The sequence below is a fragment of the Rhinolophus hipposideros genome, assembly GCF_964194185.1.
Source record: "Rhinolophus hipposideros genome assembly, chromosome: 7".
Lineage (NCBI taxonomy): Eukaryota > Metazoa > Chordata > Mammalia > Chiroptera > Rhinolophidae > Rhinolophus > Rhinolophus hipposideros.
In genome coordinates, this window is record NC_138053.1 from 72,534,121 (window position 1) to 72,557,401 (window position 23,281).

The window sequence follows — 23,281 nt, forward strand, 5'->3', positions numbered from 1 at the left end:
GACCTTGGTGTTGTGAGCACTATGCTCTAACCACTGAACCAACTAGCTGCCCCAAATGTTAGATATTCTTACTTTTGGGGCACAGATGCCTTTTATTGGTCTGAGCAGCATGGCTCATAGGAGGTTGGGCAGAGCTTCCCTAATCAGTCCTGGCTCCCATTTTCCCTCTTCTGGGAGTTCAAGACACCCCTAGGGGAGAGGATCATCCTGGGCACAGGTGGCAGGCTGAGCCAGGATAAAAAATACAGGGTTAGGATCTGAAAGGGGCTCACGGTGATGGAGAACATGTAGGGTTACCAGACAGTCCAGAGAATACGTCCATCAGACCGAAGCGAGGCCGCTGCCCCGCACAGGCCGCTCACCCTTGCCAGGAATGGGAGAAGTCAGGAGGGAAAGCTTCCCTGAGGCTTCCTACTGTGCCCTTTGTGCCATCAGCATCTCCCGGATGTTGTCCTTGGCTTCCTTCACGCTCCACTCCAGGTAGGATTTTTTCTGTTCCAATTCTTTAATTTTTTCTTCTGCTATTTTCTGTTTCTCTAACAGCTGGTTGTGAATTACTTCTTTGGACTGAAGAATAAACATTCTTCCTACACCTTCATACATGTTAGTCTCGTCTACCAAAGTCATAATTTCTGTATCTGTAAGATGTGCATGCTTTCTCGTTCTGTTTAGCTGTTCAGTCTGTATGTCTGCAAGTTTCACCTTCTGTTGAGTGTCAGTAACTTTAGCTTGAAGCTCTGTGAAGGCCTTCTTCAACTCCAAATCCACGGGCGCCGCCATCTTGGCTCACTCTCTGCACCCTAGATAGTCTTGTCACTGTTATTATTATTGTCACTGTTATCACTGCTAGCCTCTACCCTGAAAACAAGGGCATATCTTTTCCCACAGAGAACCTGACAGTATTTTTACACCAGACTTCGTGCACTTAGGGCTTTGTATATACCGTGTTTCCCCAAAAATAAGACCTAGCCGGACCATCAGCTCTACTGCGTCTTTTGGAGCAAAAATTAAAATAAGATCCAGTCTTATTTTAATATAATATAAGACTGGGTCTTATATACTATAATGTAATATAATATAATATAATATAATATAATATAACATAATATAATGTAATACCCAGTTGGGTCTTATATTAATTTTTGCTCCAAAAGACGCATTAGAGCTGATGGTCCAGCTAGGTCTTATTGTTGGGGAAATACAGTATGAGGACGGGATGCTGTCCTAAGCCCAGCATGACCTCCACTATTTAAACCCACCCACACAGGCTACATGCAGGCAGTGGGACTACAGGGAAGTGATATGAAAGGGGCACAGGATGGAAATCATCTTGTGTCAGAGATTCAGCCTTGGACTAAAGGCCGTCCATTCCAGTCCCTGGAAGTCAGTGAATCCTCTACTACATCAGTAAGGGAACTAGAGTGAGAGGATCCATGTTCTGGCGAGTACTGAAATTGACCAGTTGCACAGCAATGGCACTTAGAATCAGCCCCGAATGGATGATGCAAACACAATTACCTGTACAAGGTGCTGCATATGGCAATTACTTTACATACGGACAGGGCCTTGCATGGCATCTGCCATGAAATAAGCAGTGGTTCATGTCAGCGATTGTTATCACTATTAGCCTATGGTTATGATAATGACTGTCATGATATCTCTATTTCAAGACTTCCTCTGATTGTCATAATCATTTTGCAGTATATACGTATATCAAATCATTATGTCGTACACATAAACTCAGACAATGTTTTATGTTTATCTCAATAAAGCCGGGGGAAAGATGTTAATAAAAAGACTTCCTCTAAGAGGTTTTCCTTTCTCCTTAGGCAGGTGAGCTGGCTGCCACCCAGCATCCTCAGGACTGCCCCTCCAGTACTTGCAATCATTTGCCTGTGCCCTGGGACACACAGTGAGTTCCATGAGGTAAGTAAGCACTGCTGCTTTCAGCTTTATAACGTCTGCTAGGAGCACAGGGCATGGCACCTAGTGGAATAATAAAGTTTGCTAAAACAACGAGGAAGATGAAGACAAATTTCAAATGCTTTAAACGTTGGCTTTGGGGCTAAAAGGGAATTAAATAAAAATCGTTTCTTCTTAGCAAATTGTGTCTCTCCTAGGCTAGTGCAAGTTGGCTTGACTACGTTTCCTATCTTTTTGAAGTCTGTTTATCTTTGACCGTATTCCAGAAATTTTCCCTGCTCGGATTTCAGCCTCTAAAGCTCCTTCTAGTTCCATCCTTGCCTTCCTGTCCTTCTTTTCTGTTAAACTATGATCACCATCACTGAAGAGTATTCATTTTAAAGTACTTATCTGCCTCCAACCTGCCCCTGCAATAAGGCTCAGGTTCAAGCTCACTGTGTGGTCACCTTAATGCCATGGCCTGGACTATCCTGTTGCCTTTGAAGGGGCTGGTTGATGGCAAAGTCAGAAAATGTGTGTGAGGTGTGTATATCTCACATTTATTGTGTGCTTAAGATGCACCAGATACTATACTGAGCACATTTTATGAGTTTTCCCATTTTACTCACACAAAAACACTCTGAAGTGGGTATTATTAGGCACATTTTATAGCTGAGGGATCTTTTCTAAGGCTACCCAGCAATTACATGGGAGAAGCCAAATCTGCATTGGAGTCAGATTCTCCATCCCACCCTCCTGATTCCCACACTTGCCTGACCATCAAGGTCTACTGTGGCATTTGTCACACATACAGATTCCAAGGTCCTGACCCAGATCTATAGATCTGAACTCCATGGCCTTGGTCAGTCTGTATGTGGGCAAGGTTCTGGGAAGCTATAAGCTGACCTTGCACGTTCCACCCCCTAGCTGGTGATTTTTATGAATGATATAGTGGGAGGCGGGGACTCTTCGCTATATTCTACTTTCTCGCTCAGGTCAGAATCACTGTGTGACTGCAGAGTCCCACTTCTAGGGCTTCCCCACTATGTGCCCACAGCTGGTGTTCATTAGGACACACTCACGAGAGCACGGGCTGACTTATTTGAATACGGCAGAATTCTGGAAAGTTATATTGATGGGATCGGGTTGCTGAGGCTTTGGGCAGAAATACCTTTTAGAGGTCAATTCACAAGGAACCAGGTAAGGTCGTAACAACCTAGCAGCCAGGCCTCCCTCCTTTGCTCCATCATCGAATGATGTTTTACTTCAATCGTCATGGCTACCCTTTGGCACTCCCGTCCTGGGCCTGAGAGCAGTGATAATTCTAAGCTGGAATGTCCCTTCTTTTTTGGCTCACTGGATTGAATTCCCAGCCACAGTTTCTCCTGAACTAAAGTGTATTATCTTGTATACATTATGACTCTTGGCAGTTCTAAAGAAGCCTGTCTAATCTGAACAGGAAATCTTTGGGCCTTCCAAACAGACAGCATCACCTCCCCAGATCTCCACGAGGGAGTGTGTTTCTTCTATACTTCAGTAAATCATAGAGCATGTTATGTGAGATCATTTATACAAACAAACAAACAAAAACTGTTTTGCAAACAATATACAGAAATTTTGGAAGAGAAACCAGTGTCATGAAAAGAAGCACATACTTATAGAAATTTGCAATGGCAATATTTTGCTGTAAATGTATTTTGGGAGCAGCTGGGCCTCAAGGTAAGAAGAGTCAATATTCAGGTTTACCTTTGCTCACAGGTCTACCTCTGGCTCAGTGGAACAAATGTGGAAGTTTCCTAATAACTTTAAGCTTTATGTATTCCTTTCTTGTCTGGCAATGCTCACTTTGGTGAGTTTTTTTTTTTTTTAAAAAACATCCTCCTGACACAAGCTTATGCATGTACTGAGGACATCTGCTTGTAGTTAAAGACTGATACCCGGGGCCTGGCTTTGCAAATGCAGTCCTTGGGGTGATAAGACCAGTTAAAGGTGCAGTGACTTAAAAAGAACACATTGATGGTGGGTTTTATTATTATTATTTTTTTAAGGATACTAAAAGGAACAGTTAATATGAAAGCTGGGTCTCAGCTGGATTGCATCTTCCTTTGGCAAAACTTCCCAGCATCAACTCCAGCTTTCCCTTCCAATTGTTACAAGAACAGTGAAAACCCTGCCCATCTAGCTGCCCCTAAAGCTGCCTTTCATTATGGAAAATGGCAAAGGTGTCAATAGTAGGCAATGGGCAATAAGCCAGCCCTGTGTGCAAGGTGACAGCAGGGGCCCAGAGAAATCAGAGCCATGATAAGAGGAGCAACCAGAGCCACAGTTAGAACTGGGCTACGATCAAAACTAGGTAGGCCAGTCAGGGGCATAGGACTGAGACCACAAGGATAGACAAAGCGCGTATTGAGAGGGTCAGACTGAAGTGTGGTGAGAAGGGCAGAAGGGTCTCTTCCCTTATAATGCTGTCTTAGATGTTTTTAACACCTTTGGATTTACTCATTAAGGCAACAAAGTCAGGCTGATTTATCTAATGATGACTCACAGATGGTGTGTTGGAGCTGGCACCTCTTCCCAACTCTGTGTTAGGTGATATCACGTCATTAACTTAAAATCAGCCATAGTGGGAATATTTACACCATCATAATTGGCAAATCAATGCAATAAATCAAGACTCTCTGCCATCTAAGCCTGTGAAAATTCCATCTACCTTTCAAGATCATTTTGAGTGTCTTCTCCTCCATGAAGTATTTTTTATTTTCTCCAGGTTGAAATGTACCTCTATATCCATTGTGCTTTCATAACACTTTTTGTAAAAAAAATTCCTGGATCACGGCATTTAGTATTCTCTGCCTAGTATCTTAGTTATCTGACTTGCCCAATGGATAAGAAACTTGAAGTCTGAAGACAAGGACTATGTCTCATTCTCCTTTTGACCCACCACAGCATTAGCACAGTTCCTTAAATATGTATTGAATGCTCAATACAGAGTCATAAAATCACTACCTCACTAGGAGGTCTTTCAAGAAAAGTTGGGAGGTATCATGACTTTACTTATTACTTTGCATTTATGAGACATTTTGTGGCCTCTGAAGTCTCAAGTAGCACAGAAGAAGATCCTAAAGTGCATCATTAGATACTATGAAAATTGTTCTGGGACCATGAATGCTCAAAGTTGAGGCAAAGCCAGCGTATTTTAACTCATTTTCATAATAGTTAGCTCCTTAAAAGTGTTCAGTGAGGAAAAGAAATATGAAAATAAGATTGTTCAATTTTCTCACCTCCCTTCCTGTCACCTGAATGGATGCATTTGCCTGGTTTGGATACAGCAGCAAGCCCATCTGGATATTAAGGTGGACGATACTTGTTGCCTGTTTACTAGGCTGAGACTGGTAGTAGTGACTCTTAAGTCCTGCAAATTGGTTGCTTTGGCAAATTCATGGATCTTCTGGTTGGGACCAGGCAGTGTTTCAGAGGCATAGCATGTTAAAAGTGTCCTAAGAAAGCCTATACTTTGCCAGAGGTCTTAAGGTGTGTTTTCCGCTCTCTGGGCCAAGGCATCTTTCAAAAACAGGTTGGTCTGGGCTCCTGCCACTCTGCCTCTTTTTTCTAAGCTCCACTCATCGATTTCTATGTAATATATCTTGAACAAAACGCTGTTCTCTTGGTAAGTATTTGAGAGCTAGAGAAAGTGGTCTTCAGTCAGAGCTGCAGTGTGTGAGCACTTACGATGCGCCAGGCACTGTCCTTGATAGCAGGGATACAGTGGTGAAGACAGCAGGTGGAATTCTGCCTTTGTGGGCCCATGTTCTGGTGTGTGTGTGTGTGGTGGGGGAAGACAGTACACAGATAAGAAAATAGATAATGCCAGATAGCAGCGTAGGGTAGCAAGATGTGAGGAGAGTGGCTATCACAGACCTGAAAGCAGTATGGAAAAATATAGGCTCTAGGATGGGTCTGAGGAATGACAAGGAGGCTGGTGGGCAGGAGCAGAGGGAGGGAGGGGCGAGAAGAAGGGTTTGAAGTTGCAGAGGTGCCGGGGCCAGATCTTTCCTGGTCTTGCTGGCCAGGGTAAGGACTTGTAGACTGTTCACCATGTCAGGTTCCATGAAAAGGACCCCAATGGGTTGCAGCTGCTATTGCGTCAGACCTGTTCCATTGTGGTATGTCCTTCCCACTTGAATCCTTTAGTGTAATAGTTGGGAAGTGGGAGATGGTAGCATTGGATCCTGAGGCTATTTGGTGTATGCGTTTAATTCACTAATAATTGTTATCCAACTGTACTTCGTCTAAGTTACTGACACAAACCAGAGGGCCATTTGTTTGTTCAAGACGTATTCATTGAATATCCGTTCTGTGCAAGGCACTATGCTACACATGGGTATATGGTGGTGAACAGAGTAACACAGGCCACAAGTTCATTGCTCTCTGTTCCCCTAAACAGATCCTCAGTCCCAGAACAATGCATCTCTTAGCCCTCTGGTACGTTCCCGAAACTAGGTCTCTGCTCACGTTACATCATTCTCTTTGCTTTCTCCAGAATGGGAAGATCAGAGGTTAATTCCCATCTATAGAGTAGGGAATAACAGTTTTCAGAAAACAAAATAATGTACATAAAGTACTTCATAGGATGTTTGGCACATAGTGTTTATAATTACAATTGCCTCTCAATTAGTGGCATTTATTATATATGTCACTCATCCGATAGTTACTTATGTCCTATGCTGTATCTTGCACTATTTAGTTTGCATGTGTTGATATTCTTTGCCCCTCAATTAGGTTACATACAAGTCCCCTGAAAGTAGGAGCCACATTATGTCCTTTCCAATCATGCACACAGTAGGCCCTCAATAAATATCTGTAGTATGTTAGCTAATCTGGCCTTTTATACTAACAACCTGTCCTTTTGATTAGTTTCTATCAGATTATAGGTTTATTAGTTTACAAAGAGTCTTAGTGGAAGATCATAAACATTTTACAGATATATGTGTCACATCTGTGTATAATAAAAGAAAACATAAAACTTTGACACAGCTTCTCTCAGATACTTGACTCAAAATTTTTAGATTCATTTTCTGAAGGCCAATTTTGGAAAGAAATTGTTGAAACTCTGCTTTGTGGCTAACATGGGACCAGCGCCAAAAATTATTCTGCAGTGGAAAATGGAAGCTCTACCAAAAAGTGAATGGAGATGGATAAGGTGACAACCTACCATAGACATGTACCTTGGCAGCAAGGTACCTGATGCTTATTTTTTTAAACTTTGTCCTTTTCGTTGTGCCTTCTGTAGTTTTTGGCTGCGGTGAGAAGCAACCTTTATGGGTGCTGAACCTTAACTTTAAATTTAATGTTACAGTTTCCAAAATGGACAATTAAAATTAAAGTCAAAACAGTCAATCAAATCACACACCATCAATTTAAAGTGGAAAATTATACCGGGTGTGAAAAAAAAAATGGTTTTATGACATTTTTCTGGAAGGAATATGTTTAAACTGAAAAGTAGCTACATTTCTTTGTAGCTATAGGGCAGACAAAGTCTTAAAGTCTAGAACATAAGTTTTGTTTCCTGGCTTGAGTTACGTTTAGTGTGATGATGATATGACATAAAGAAAAAGAATCAAAAGCCTTATTGATAATCCATATGTGGCCACTGCTCCAGCCATGGCTACCTTGCACAGTGTGTCTTTGTGTCAGCCTGAAGGGGCATCCTGCCCATAGGCTTTCTGGCGGGACAAGGACACTGTATGGCTTTAAGTGTTCCCTGATCGAATGTGGGAAAAGCAGCAGCTAGCCAAGTTCTGAACAGAGTTTTTATTGTGCTGAGGCCAGGAGGTGATGGGGAGGGAGAGGGATAGGACTCCCACAGAATTCTGCTCTGCTCCACTTTCTGGTAGATGTAAATTTAAAAGGCGGAGAAAGACACCTTTGGGTAGATGGGGCAAAGGAAGATATGGGACTTTATACAGTTCAAGTTCAGGATCTGCAGGAAATTGTATACATGCTATATATAAAAATATATATGTATATATTTAATTTATATTTTTAAATTTACATTTAACGTATACTAATTTACATATATCTTTATATTTAATGAATTTCCTAGCAGCAGCTACTGCAACTGAAGAGCAACCAAAATAATATGTATGAACATTTAAATCCCAACTGAGTCTTGTTTGCAATTAGCTCCCCTGTCCTCAATTGGAAAATCTGAATTGCTTTTTAATAGAAGGAACATGTAAGGAAAAGGGATCTATCTATAGAAGCCAGAATTGTTAGGCCACCAATGTCATTTCAAATATAAACCACAATAGGTTCTAGTAAATGAGACATTTCTCTTTCTAAAGAATAACATCAAGGAACAATAAAACAACTCATCTGGAAAGTGTACTCTATTTTAGGGTTTTTATTTGTTGTGCTCCCAGAATTTTCTTTCCTTTTCCTGGATCTTTTAAGCCCTGCCTGAATGATCAAGTCCAGTTCCTGGTTTCTTTTCTTCTGAATCCACTTCAGCTGTACCTCTGTACCTTCCCCTCCACTAAAACTGTACTTACCAAATCCGATGGTCTTTTCTCCTTCCTTACATTACTCACCTTTTCAGATGCATTTGACCCAGTAGATCATTGTCTTTTAAAGATACACTCTGCTTAGCTCCCATGATGCCCAATTTGCTTGGTTTCCCTGTTACTTCGCTGGCTGTTCTTTCTTGGTCTCCTTTGTTAGCTGCTCTTCCTCTGCTTGACCCCTAAATATTGCAATGTCATAGACTCTTCACTAGTCCCCCCCCCACACTTTTTTGTCCTGCCAGGGGAATCTCATAAAGTCTCGTGACTTTAAACACCATCAATATGCTGATGGTTCCAAATTTCTACCTTCAACCTGAGCCTCTCCCCTGAACTCCAGGCTCCCCTCAGTCTCCTTGGCATCTTCACCAAATATCCAATAGGTGTCTCAATCCTAACACAGAACTCTTGAGTAATCTCTGACGAAACCTGTTCCTTCTCAACTCTTCACAATCTCTGTAAATTATTTCACCATCCACCCTGGTACTTCAGCCAAAAACCTGTAGGTCATCTTTGTTTCTTCACTTTCCCTAACTTCCCTCCCTTCCTTTAACCCATCAACAAGTTAGGTCAGTTCCATCTCCATTCACTTCTGTCCACCTCCTTTGCTATTATTATAGCCCAAGCCCCCCAACCTCTCGCCTGAACTATCAAATAGCTTCCTAACTCATTGTTCCATGTCCACTTTCGTCCCCCTTCAATTAACTACTGAAACATTAAACAGGGTGACTTTGAAAGCATAAGTTAGATCATGTCCTTTCACTATGTAAAATTCTCTAATGCTTCCCATCTAATCAAAGTCCAAACTCCTTATAATATGGCCACCAAGACCCCTTATGTAGTAAACATGACTACCAGACTGCCTTCCCTCTTCCTCTGTCTTAACAGAGGTAGCCATTCCTCTCCAAGCAGCTTTTGAGCCCCGAGGCACGGTGATCCAACCCCAGTTCCATGAGGAGGCATAACTGGATGGAGGGTTATTCACTATCTCTTCTTAAGTTCAAGAAACCCTGGAAAGCCTATGACAATTCCTTAAAATTAGCAACAAATAAATGGTTGCTAATTTGCTTAGCTGGGCACAAAAGGCTGTTAAAGCAGGCAGAATCTTTGAATGCAAATAGTAGGCAATGTGAAGAATAGCTAATATCTTTTCCTTATCCTCAGCATCATTATTATTTTCTTGGCCTCTAAGACTTAAATTTTTGGACTGTCTATGATTCCTCCTTTTCCTACTAATTGTCAGAACATATCATTGGTTGTTGCTTCCCGTTAAGTGATAATTAGGCTTCTCCCTTCCTCTTTTTCCCTCTTTTCCTCTGATGAGATCTCCTTTCTTCACCCAGGCCCTGAGCAGGGGATTCCAGTCCATTCTTTCTATTCCTGCTGGATTAATCTTCCTAAATAACATTTTCATTTTGCCACACCCCTGCTTATGGACTCAAACGGCACCCTCTTGCTTGCTGGATTAAATCCAAATTCTTCAGCCCAACATTCAAATCATTCCTTCAGAAGGCACTGCTTTACTCCTCCAACTTCTTTCCCACCATTTATTAACATAAACACATGCTTCAGACAAGACAGGGTCCTTCCAATCGTCAGTCAGTCTGTATCCTTTTTTCTGTCTCAAACTTTTTCTCTTTACCCTTCTTCTGCTGAAAGTTTCCACCCTTCCCTCCCAAAGAAAAATCTCCGACTCCCTGGAAAAGACCCCTCCTTTACAAAACATTTCATAATAATGGACTCCATTCTGACAATTTTTGACATTTGACCCCTTCCCTTTAGTGCTCACACCGAAGTTCTCTATCAGTGATTTTTCTTGAAAAGATCGCTGAGGAAGAACATGGAATGCAAACTATTTGTGTACAGTTACTATCATTAGGCTGATCTCTCCAAACAGGAAAATGTGTATGCTATAAATGAGTAGCCTAACAGTGAAAGAGAACACACAGACTTCTAAAAAAGTTCTTCAAGTCACATTGGAATGTGAACTGCTTATAACACTTATTTCTAATAATTAGAATCTATCCAAAGCTTCTAGGAAATAATTTACATTTTTCTCCCTCCTTGAACACTTTCTCACAGTAGATTGGCATAAATAGGTTTATTTTAGAAATATTAAAATTTATACTCACACACCCTTTTTAAAATTAAAAGCCCCTGAGTATATGTTTACTTAAAAAAAAATCTACTTCTAGAGTGCAATTTTAGCAGGTAATCCGTTTTGTTTCTTAACCACAATATCTATTTATTATTCATAACGGGTGGCATGTAAAAAGGTTTAGATGACACATCCATATTGTCTAAAAATGTCTTCCCTGATCCCATTTCTTGATAATGAAAAATACTGAGATGACAAACTGATTATACATAATCGTTTCAGTCAACACATTTACAGTGAGCGTTGCCTAACTGCCTGTGCCTCGCTCTTTGCTAGGTTCTGCAGGCTAAGGAAAAGTAGCTGAAGAGGTGGTTCTGGGCTTAGAAGTTATAGTCTAGTCAGGAAGCAAAACTAGCAGACCAGATGTCACCAGCTACTCCACAGGGCTAGAACTCTGAGGTACGAGAAGCTCAAGAAGTGAGAGAGCTGCACAATCAGGACTAACTTGATAACTTTTAATGGAAGTGGGGACTACAATCGATTTTGAAGGCATGTAGAGAATGGAGGATGCAGATAAATGGGCAGGTGAATGAAGTAACATGCCCCAGGGCGATGATAAAGGGGCAAGACTGGATTATAGGAGCATTGCTAGGGACACGTATGGCCACGATGGGAGGGTGTGTTTGGGAGGAGATGGAGGAAAAGTTGGACATTTGATGTGGAGCCAGATGGCCTCAAAACACAGACTTGAAGCATTTGGAAATGAGAGCCACTAAGACTCTCGAGCTAGAGTGTGGTAGGACAAATGGTCTGTTTCAGGAGCTGGGCTCTTCATCTGCATGCCTGAGGGACTGGCGAATCCAAGGGACTCTTGCAATGGCCTGGGAATGATCTCTGGGAAAACTGAGATCGTGTCAATTATTCTCTATTGTTGCTACTTGTTCAGAAGACCTTGACAAAATGTGGCTTTCTCCACACGATTTGATGTCTATGTGAAAGTTTCCTCTTTCACATCTCCTGCCAAGTCTGCTAAAAACCATCCCCCTTGCCTGCTTCCCTTCAGGGGATGGAGACCTCCCCTTCAGAACCACCCTCCCCCTCATAACCATTAAGTGATAAAACACATAAGTGATCATAAATTTGCATCAGCTGAAATTTCACATCCAAGAGGGCCCCAAAATTAACACAAATGTTTGTCTTGAAAAGTTTTAACTTGTTGAGAAAAATAAAATATTGAAACTTTTTAGTAAATGTTCTCCACCTCCCTGAAAAGTGGGCTATGTCAAATTCCCATTTCCTTTTGAGTTTGAGCTCCTTTGATGCCATGTTGGAAAGGTTCTAGAAAATATCAGACACTTCCACTTAATAGAATAATCTGATTTTGATATTAAAGGCTCAGTCTGTACATTTTAGAATAGGGCCACTCTGATGGAGGGGGTGGAGAAGGCCCAAGTCTGGCCACTAGGCAGCACTTTACTTGCTTCCTCTTTGCAGAAACCAGTGATGAAAAAGCCTCTGGCAAAAAGTTGAGAAATCAAAAAAACAAAATACTTGATTTAAACTATAACATTTCAGAGGCTATTTTTACTAATACCTGAAAATTTATGAGGCACTTATAGCAGCAGAATAAAGAACTGTTTCTACTTATTCATTAAATCGATAAATACTAACTGAAAACTTACTGCACCTAGTATATGACTGGTATAACGCAAAGCACTATGGATGTAACACTCAAATATCTGTGTCCACATAACTGTATATTTTATGGCTACCTTATCTCAATAGCATCAATTTGGTTAAAAATGCCCAAGACAAGATCTGTCTGATGACTTTTTTTCCTTTTTAAAAAAGAATTATTTATTATTTAATTTTTCAATTGCAGGCAACATTCAGTATTATTTTGTATTAGTTTCAGGTGTGCAGCATAATGGTTAGACATTTATATACTTTACAAAGTAATCTCCCTAATTAGTCTAGCACCCACATGTCACTATACATAGTTATTACACTATTATTGACTATATTCCCTATGCAGTACTTTATATCCCCATGACTATTTTGCTGGTGACTTAAAAACTAATCCAATATGTTTAGTAAGCAAAGAAATGAGATTATGATGATGGAAAAACTACGGAATGAATTTGGAAACTAACCAAATCCTTAGACAGTTCAATGTCCTTTATATACAGATTTCATTAACAGTTTCTGGGGGAATATGCAATGTATTAACCTAAGTAAATGTCAGGAGTGACAGCATTGTGTACTGAATGCATCATATGACTAACAAGTAAAGGTTCAAGTTTACACGGTGGGTTATTTATGCCTCCTCTACTCATTTCTCAGATAACAGATGCACATCAGTGTATGTACACAAAACTATCCAATTTTTCTCTTTAGCATTGTTTTCTGGAGAGTTTATAAAATCTGAAGAGCGTATCCTCTAAACTGCCCAGGTGTGGATTTCATTTAAAGCAGGTATGAATTTTTTTTTTTTCTGATGACCCAGCAATTCCACTCCTAGGTATCTATCTGGAGAAAACCAAAACTCTAATTCAAAAAAAATGTATGCACCCCTATGTTTACAGCAGCACTATACACAATAGCCAAGACATGGAAACAACCGAAATGCCCATCGGTAGACGACTGGATTAAGAAGCAGGTATGAATTTTCTGCAAAGTCATCCAGGTGCAAAGAAGGCCACGTTATTGTACTTCTCTAACATTGATTTGAGTCTGATGCTGAGCCTCCCCAATTCTTACCAAGTTGGTGGGATACTCAATTTTAGTTATTTCCATAGGAAATTGCTCTATTTCTTACTCCTAGATCAAGGGAGGGTCTTTGGAGATCTTACACAGAGGTAAACATTTACCCTCCCCCCCCACAAATATCCATTATCTTTCTCTTTCTTCTCCTTAAGTCCCAACTTTCCTTAACTCCAAAGATGCTCACCTCTCTCCGCAATATTTGTAAACAAACAAATTTAGGAAGAGAAATCCAGTTCTAGACCTGAAAATCCCTTGGAGCCAAAGGAATAAGAACACTTGCCTGCCTTCTGAAATGCGAGCTGGGACGGAACACAAAGTAATGCAACAATAAACGTTCCTACTATATGATATGTTAAGTGGCTAGTGTTCACCTTCCATTCTTACTAAATGACTCAAAAGTGTTGAAAGGCAGCATTTTTCCAGTCATTATTTCCTTGGACTTGTAACCTAGAATAGAGTAGTAATTTGTGTTCCTTGCAAAAATGTTCTCCCTGTCCTATAGAGCTGGCTACTCTTGTAGCAAGGGCCGGCAGCATCAGCGTCACCTGGGGGCTTGTTAGAAACGCAGAGTCTCAGGTCCCATCCTGGACCTTCAAAATAAGAATCTGCATTTCAGCAAGTTCCCCAGGTGATTTATATGTATCTTTAAGTTTCAGAAGCACTTCTCTAGGTGGTTTCTCCTCTCTTTTTTCTTTTCCACTTCTCAAATACCAGGCATACCCTTGCATTTCTTATGGAATGCCCGCCCCCCCCCCCCCAAAAAAAAAGAAGAAAACAACTCTTCCAAATGAGTAATGAAAGGTAAGCTTTTAAAAGGGGCTTCTTTCTGTTCTGTACCACTTGGATGAAAACCGTGTCATGACATCTGGAATTAGGTAATCAACACATGTCCAATGGGAAGACAGTTCACATTTTTCTTTTGGAGGGAACAAGGCACAGTTATGCTCTGGTTCTATGTTTAAGCTGCTAATTTTTGTCTAAATTGTGTATGGAGGGACTTCTGAACTGGGATCACGAAACTGTAATTTGAGAAATCAAAGACCAGCATTTGGTCCAGGTCCCAAACACAGCTTACTGACTGCTTACAACAGACAGAAAGAAAAACGTCCTTTGAGCCAGGGTACAAGTAGTTTTCAAAAGTCATTAGACTTGGGAAAATTCTATTTAGCTTATAAAATTTGCACTTGGCTGAACCACTTACACTTTGCAATGCCAGCTTATTTTACAAGCAGATGTCCCCCTCTTCTAATGCCCCTAACTCTAATAAGCCAAGAATCGGGAATATTTTCCTGTTATAAATACCCAGTTCTTCCCCATGCTCCACCTCCAGTGAAGATTAATGAGAGAAAAAAACAGATTCGGTTTTTTTTTTTTTTTCAAAATCACTTCTACATTTCACGACATTTAGGTACATCATTCACTCATTCATTCACTCATCTCCATTTCTGTCCAAGTTCAAGTGGCTGTTTTCAAGGAAATTTTATGTCTTCAAGATAATGTTAAAATCAAATACCTGAAATAATTTATAAGTGATATCCTGTTTTTGAAATATGCTCTACAAATTATATAGCTTTCCACAGTGATGCCTGGTACAGAGGCTTACCAAGAAGTACTTGGTTTGTTCATGTCTTAAAAACATTTATCAAGTGGCTATTATGAATCTAATTAGTTATCAAACATAGATTAGGCAATGTAAGAGGCAAAGGTTGTGAGAAGTAAAAGTATGACAAATCCCCATGCTCAAGTAGATAACAGCTTAATTGGAGGAGCCAGATAGGAATACATACACAGTGAAACATCAGCAATGAGTCAGAATTAAGAAAGCATTATTAGAGGGCCTTCCCAACATGTTGCCTGATGAGTGACACTAACTAGACCAGTAATATATGGTCACTGAAAGTTGGAACAGCCTGAGAAACTTACATGGATAAATTATGACTCAAAGTGGATCCTGGAGGACTGCTAGATAGGAGTTAGAAGAAGAGAAATGTCAAGAGGGCATAGCCCTGCATAATATTATGCACTTATTTTGATTTTGAAATACCTCTATCTGAAATCATTGTAAAAAGAAATAATTTCTCCTCTGGAAGAGCAACTGGAAATGATTCCCTGCATTTTGTGGGTAAATGAGGCTTGATGTACAGAAGGCCTAGATCCCAATCTTACATAGATACTAGGGGCGACTTAAGGAGCTGCCTTGCATGCTGGATACACTGAGAATTTCTGAGCAAGTGCCATTATAGACAACAATGTTTTGACGCACAAGACTCTGGAGTCAGAGGGAAATGCTGAGCGAAATAAGTCAGATAGAAAAAGTCGAGAACCATACGATTTCACTGATATGTGGGATATAAAACTGACAGCAACAAAGGAACAAGACAAACAAAGAAACTAAAACTCAGACACAGACAATAGTTTAGTGGTTACCAGAGGGTAAGGGGGGAGGAGGGTGGGAGATGAGGGTAAACACGGTCAAATATATGGTGATGGAAGGAGAACTGACTCTGGGTGGTGAACACACAGTGGGATTTATAGATGATATAATACAGAATTGTACACCTGAAATCTATGTAACTTTACTAACCACTATCACCAATACACTTTAATTAAAAAAAAGAATTATAGGAAAAAAAAAGCAATCTCCCCTGAAAGGTGCACTTATCACTCTGAGAGCAAATGTAGTTCTAATTTAATCCAGGGAGTATAAACAGCTTACCAAATAGTCAAACAAATGGCTTGAACTGAAAGTAAACAGCCAAAAGTTTCATAATATTATTAAAAATATAAAATATAAACAAACTACAATAACACCTAGTAAGTTAACACTGGAAAAATATTTGAGCAATAACTACACAAGCTCAGAGATGCCCTGGTTCAGAAGCCAGAACCCAGTAGTTGCAGATACAGTCCTCAGGATGGTCTCTCCATTCTCCCCGTCATCATTCCTCATCACTTAATATTGCCTCAGATGGAGTCACCACCTGACACTGTACTATTAAGTTAGTCATTATACTGTATACTCTTGGCCTCTATCCAAGGAATATTTTTTATATTTTTAAAAATCAAAATGCCAGAAAAGTTTTTTTTTAATCATTATGAATCCGTGTCTTGCGAAGGAACCAAAAAACAATTGTGAAGAGTTTCCAATATTAATCCTCCATGTGTGGCACATCATCTATAATTGTGAAAATCATTAATGTTACAACAAAATTAAATGGCTTTCCCAACACAGGCTTGCTGGCAGAACATTTCTGAGAAATGCTATGCCTGTAACTTTGGGTCAAATCAATGACACAGCTCATCTTCCTAAAGACTTAAGTGAAATGCCTATTTTTTTTTTGAGTTTCTGTAAATCATAACACTACGCAAAGTCCATATTGATGTATTTGTTCCAGAACTTTCTTGTAATGGGACTTGGAGGCATTCATTCATTGTTCAGGCAGAAGAGCTAATTCTGTATGTGTATGTTCCAGACTTTCTTTTTGGAAATTAAATACCTAAATTTGATGTTTCCAGTCATCAAATTTGCAGAATATGTAGTCTACAATTTCTCTGGTAGATACGCTACAAACATTGATTTATTCTTGGTCCCAAATGGATGATGTCCTAAACACTTATTTCTGGGAACTATCTAGGTTACAAAAGACCGTACAGAAGTTGGGAAAATAACATTTATTCTGTTCTTTTAAAATGACGTGTATGGTCTTTCTAGCTCTGTGTTAAAGCTGGCAGGTATCTTTTTAAGTTTTCTACTGTAAGCAACTTTTGAGATAGTAACACTAGATATCATGACAACGAATTAGCATGAGAAACATTCCCATACTGGAGTTTCAAGGCACTAAAATGTGAAAATTGCAATTCTTGCCCTAACGAAAATCTGCTATAGTTGGAGCTTCCTTTAGGAAAAGAAAAATGACACCATTCAAATATTCATAGAACAGGGGAAAAGGTCCATACTAAATAAAAATATTTCTCCAAATAAACTTTGAAATGAATGAGCCTACATCATGTTCCTTCTCTCTCTCTCTTTTTTAAATATCCTTTATTTCTGAGAAGACGGGGAAAAAAGACAGGTAAAAATCTATATCTACATAGCTATAGACTGATCTATAAGTCAGGTAGGTGGCTACTCATTTTTAAGATAAGGTTGTGTTTGAACACATGTGGTATAGATATATTAAAATGACCTGTTCCTTGTCTCCTCTTTTTATATTCCTTCGTTTGGTTTCTTTTCTTTGTCATAGGGGTCAGACCTGCATGATAGTTTGATAGCTCTGCTAGTCTCCTCTAGTTCCATCTCCATTTTTTCTCACAAGCATTTCCTCTAAAAAAGCTCTTGCATACATCTAATCTCCCAGGAAATCTCTTACAGGTTTACATCTCAGAAAACCAAGGCTAAAATAGCAGCCAACCCTTTCATTCCCAGAATCACAACAGCTTGAGAAAAATAAGTGCTTTTAACTGGTCAGTCACTGAACAGAACTGAAAACACTGTATTATGAGCTTATGAGCTGCTTAGCTTTGTTTCTCCTAAAAGTGAAGTGCGTGCACTGGCTAAAGAGGCTGGCAAGCTTTGAAATGAGAAGAGAGTCTCAAGGACTTGGAAGGGTTCAGCCTCAGGTTAGATTTAGTGCTTGCCAAGGAGGGCCTAGCGGGCTGGAGGAACATGGCTAATCTCAGCATCTAAGACTTTCTTACTTTTCATTTTCCCCTTGAACATGCTATCCTTACATTTATTTCCTCCACACTCCTGTGATTTCTGTCTGGTTTTCTTCCACTAGAAATCTCATTTCCCTTCTTTGACACATGAATAAAAAAAGAAGAGTAACTCCTACGGTATCACACACTTACAAAATTCTGTGTCCTGCCATTCAAGGGCTTCATGAGAGCCTTGGCTGTCAAGAGCCTTTCATGCCTTCTGATTTACTATTTAAAGCCATGTTTGCATTTTAGTGACAGCCACTAAGGCCACTTCAATTTCCAAGGTTTTTCTTAGTCACTGAACCATTATTTTCTCTTCTTAAGCACTGTGCCAAATGACAGACAGCACAGATGTTAAGGCTGATTTTGAATTATAGAAAAGGAGGGTGAGATTTCAAATGGTATCTGAAAAAGATTAATCTTGAGGAAGCAAAAGCTAAATGTGTTCACAATACAGTGAAAATGAATCTGGCCAATTTTGTGTTTGCTCACCATACCAATTTATTTCCTTTGAACCTGTGATCTAGAACTTGTTGTGTCTATGAAATTAATCAGGACACTGTGTTCTTTACCTCAGGGTCTTCTAAGGAGTTTCTGTGGGTGGACACCATTGGTTAGTGAGCTAACAGCACCCCACCCACGGCTAGATAGGGATTAGTCTACACCAGCCAAGGTTTTCCATTCACCTTTGTCAGATACTCACCCTTGCAACATCCTTTGCAACTGACTGGAGGTGGCAGGTGACAGAGTTCTGACTAAAGAGACTGAAGAGGAAGTTGGGTGAGGACTTCTGGAGCACCTTTAGATGCCTTAACAAAATGGACAGCTACAAGAGAAGTCTGTCCCTCTTCTATCTCCACGCCGTCAGTATGTATGCGATGTCTGGAGTTTTGGCTACCATTTGGCCACCATGCAGTGACAATCATGAAACCAAAAAGCTGACACACTGGGAGTGGAACAGAAATCCAGGAAAAGCCTGAGATCTTGATGGCATCCTTAAGCTGCCTAAACAAACCTGAGACCACATGCTTCTAAATCTGCTTCTAAGTTAAGCAGTAAACGTCCATTAACAGCCACTGGTAATGAGATATTGTTACTTCTACCAAAAATTTAAAGCCCCCTGTCTGCCTCTCTGTGCTTCTGGCAGAGGCTTTGCTTCACACAACAGTTCCGATCACATGGCTTGTCTCCCACTGCTCCGAGCCCCACCTGGGATCTAGAACGTTGTTTCTTCCTCTTGCCCTTTCTGGTTTGGGAGAAGTAAAGGCTCTCAGCTATTGCTAGCTCTGGGTCCTTCACCATCCTTGGTTGGTTTCTTTAACTTTGTGGGCCCTTTTATAAAGACTCTCTCCAGTTGAACTCTCTGCATATGCCATCTCTTTCCTCCCTGGACCTAGACTGATAAAATGGATTTTTATACACATTGAGTTTTATTTTTTGATTCCACAATATTGACTGAGGATTTTCAAAAATATGCACCTTCCAAGCTGCCAGAAAAAGTAGGGTATGATGAGGTTCTAGCCATGTAGATTTTAATGGAAACAGACACTTGCTGTACTGGGCAGACGTGAAGATAGAATTTGAGTTTCAGCAACAGACAAGAGAAAAATGCAGAATATGTAGTACCATGCCCTATTTCATCATAATCTGACGTTCTTTACATAGTATAAATTATCTCTGAAATTTATCTTTTTGGTTAGTTTAACCTGAGGGTTTAAAAAATGTGGACTGAATGTTTTGTACTTGCAGTACTATATTATTAACCAGTGGCTTTCAATCTTCTTTGACAACAACCCACAAAAACAAATATATTTTACATTTGACCCATATGTTCATTACTTATGTCTGTGTGTCACTAAACAATACATACAATTACTATGAATGACATAATCTTCCATACTAAAAAGTACAATATATGTCTTACTCTTCTGTTCTGTGCTATTTAATTAAAAAATACTAGTTGAGCCTTACTAAATAAATTTCATGGCAGTCTAATGATTGCTATTTATAGTGCAAAAAAACATTGCTGAATACATTTAACTTTTTAGTGAAAAGGCTCTAAATCCATGACCTGAAATGTGGCTTAGTAGAAAGAATAATAAAAATGCTAATAAATTTTATACTGTTTAATAGTTTACAAAGAATTTTCACATTGGTTAATATAGTTTAATAACCACAGTGAGCCAGTAAAATAGATAAGGCTCTGATTTCCATTCTTAGACAAGAAAACCAGGGCCTGCAGAATAAACGATTTGGTCATGTTCACAATGCCAAAAGCGAGCAGAGATTTTCATCTTCTTAGCCTGAACTGCTAATTCTTTTGACTCTTCTGGGTTACCAGTCAGTAGTTAGAATCAGCCCTAATTGTATAGTAACTGAGAAAGTCAAATAATCGCCTCTTTCATTTAGCTAGGGAATTTTGAAAGTAGATGGAAGTGTTGGATGTTTTCAACATTTGAAATTCTTGGGAGAAAGTTAGTAATAAGTTCTAACCAGCATCAAACCTCTGCTATTCCCACCTTTATACGTGCTCTGCATCTCTATTATTGTTACTCTATTGAAATAAGACACTACCTTTTGTCTCCAAATCCCAACCCCTTCTTTGATGCTTTAGGTTCCTTCTCAGTCATGTAGTGTCCCTGACCAACTCCTATTTACCCTGTCCCCTTTCAGTTTTCTGAATTCTATCATTTATATATTACCACAACACTGAGCAACTGATTATGGTGCCCTGTTATTTTTGCTTTTATGCTATATGTCAGTCTTTTCTCTTGATTAGACTGTGAGTTCTCTTAGAGGCAGGATAACAAAGCCATTTATGGCTGTGTCATTCCTAGCCCTTAGCACAATATGGAACACCTAGTTGGTGTGTTTAAGAAATTGAGTAACAGTGAATAAATGCCAGACTTATTTTTATAATCTGTTTGTTTCCTTCTCTATTTCTTTTTATAGTTCCAAAATTTTCAGTCAAAAAAACAGAAGATTTTTGAGCAACTCCTCAAGGGTTAAAAGGGTTAAAAACAACCCTTGACACACAGTAAGTTTTCATTAAATGTTTATGAGATAATAAAAAGTTGAATAAAAGATAGGAAAGACCCAGCACAACTAAAATAGTAGCAGGTTCTTTAGTATTTGACATTTAAGGCAATTTACATTATGCATCTTTAATATAATACAAAGTTATAATAAATCAGATTAGATTTTAGCAATTAATGACATTAATCCTGTCAGGATGAGAGAAGACCGGGAGTAGTAGGAAAATTCCATTTGCATTAATGCTTTAATGAGATTTGGGAAAATAACAAACCTATGATGTATTTGGGACTGTAATTTCTTATTTGGGACAATCGCTTTGGAACCACTTACAAAAAAATATCTATTACTGAGTCAAGGTCCCCAAAAACCCTTTTGCAATGAAGTGAAACTTTTTTTCAAAGGCCTGGGGCAATAATCCTCATGAATAGATTAAAATGAAATAAATAAGTAGAAGTAAAAAGTTGAACCGGCAATTATAAAAACCACAGTTGCAGACATCTGATTATCCATTATGTGGTAAACACAGGAGAGGAGGAAAGGGAAGACATCAAAAGAAAGAAGATGTCTGGTCCTTCTCAAAAAGCATTCTTTTCTGAGGTTATAAGATATAATAAGAGTTGATTCAGATTCCCGGACACAGAGCGGCAACAGTTTGATGAGCTAATACTATTTGAAGATGAAACAATTTCTGTAGTGACTGAATGGTAAGTCGGTAAATGGGTGGAGAGTATCATGGTCTCATACTGCTCTCTTTAGGCCCAGAACTTGCTTGATTCTGAATCAGTTCAAAGAATTTAGGCGCAGTCTTGGGTAACCTGTAGGACAGGATTGTACCCTGCGCCTGGAGGCAGAGTTGATATTCATCTGTCGTACAGCCGCTGGTTGTGGTAGGTACTTTGATGGCTGTCCTTCAATGAAAAATTCGGTGCTCCATTGCTGGAGGTGCTCTAGGCCAACAGTCTTCAGTTCTCAGCCCCTTTAAGGGATCATCTCAGTGCAGGGGCCTGCCACACCCAAGGGCAAGGCCCTTCCCACATTCAGTGAGTGACCCACATTGGGGCAGAATCGCCTGGCCATACTGGTCCCATGGGAAAAAATTATGAAGGGTCATCCCAACTCCAGATCTCCTCAGGGGGTCACAGTTGAGGCTGTCACTAGGCCTGTTTTGCAGCCTGACGCCCCCTGTCCTCTCCTACTTCTTTTCTCTCCCTTCCACGGGTATTGATGATTAAAGAGTGCCCTTAATAAACATCCTGTATGCTCCATCTCACAGTCAGCTTTCTGGAGAATCCTACTTGTGACATCGGTTTTTTAACATATTGAAAATACTTCCATGGCAGCGGGTAAAAACCTCCCTATAAGCCCCCAAACTGCCTCTCCAGCCTTTCCCTGGGACTTTTTGGACCTTTCCATGATCTAGTGACTAAAAGGTAACTCCCAGCCTTGCAGACCTGGCACTCGGGCCTGGTTCCCTCTGACTGGTATCTGCTTGTGTGGTACCCACTATTCAATTTTAAACATGACCAAAGCCATTTGAAGCCAAGTAGGTAGCAAAAATAAACAGCTAAATAAGAAGCAGCCTTGAAGAGAGGAAGGAGGAAAAGTGGAGAATGTCTTCCCTATCTAAAAGGGGCAGTGGCTACTCAGTTCCAGCCAATTGTCTTCAGATTGCAGGCCCAGGCTTGTGCAATCAAAGAAAAGCTAGAAGCAAGAATTTTGCTCATGTTAAGTCCTTCAGATTTTAAATGCTACCAACCAATCTGACTTTATAAAAATATGCCCATGAGCTAGGTCTGGCCCACCTTGACAACAGTTTGTAAGCTCTGTGATTTGAGATGTCTCTGTTCCACATGGCCCTGGGAGGCCGATTCCAGTAGGATGCTTGATAGCTGGCTGGTTTTTCTAGTTTCTGCCTAATCTGACATCTGTGAAAATGTGGTAACACCTGCAATTTATGCACCATCAGAAGACCAGGTGAAGGTCAAGGGGTTTAACCTAAAACCCATCTCAGATAGTCACTTTTCCAATGAGGGATGTGACAATGACCAAGTTTGCACGAAAGCTATTATCTCTTATAGAATAACTTTATCCACTGCCCCTGGCAGTAGTGATGTAGAGAGCTCAATAACTCCACTTTATCCTTTTCTCTCTCTTTTTTTCAAACTGCAAAACTGAATAACCCAAAGATTTGAAACTGTGCCAGATAATTTAATTTTAA

The 23,281-nt window shown here is 39.9% G+C and overlaps 2 protein-coding genes across 4 annotated transcripts in view; both read right to left on the bottom strand.

Annotated features, from left to right (window-relative positions):
- GHR (growth hormone receptor) overlaps positions 1-23,281 on the bottom strand; it is a 235,950-nt gene that overhangs the window by 73,053 nt on the left and 139,616 nt on the right. The window lies entirely within an intron of this gene.
- LOC308499439 (prefoldin subunit 1-like) lies at positions 412-780 on the bottom strand (the record flags this gene model as incomplete). Its single annotated transcript, XM_081052882.1, has 1 exon — positions 412-780. The coding sequence occupies one exon, from the start codon at positions 778-780 to the stop codon at positions 412-414; it is 369 nt and encodes a 122-aa protein (XP_080909008.1).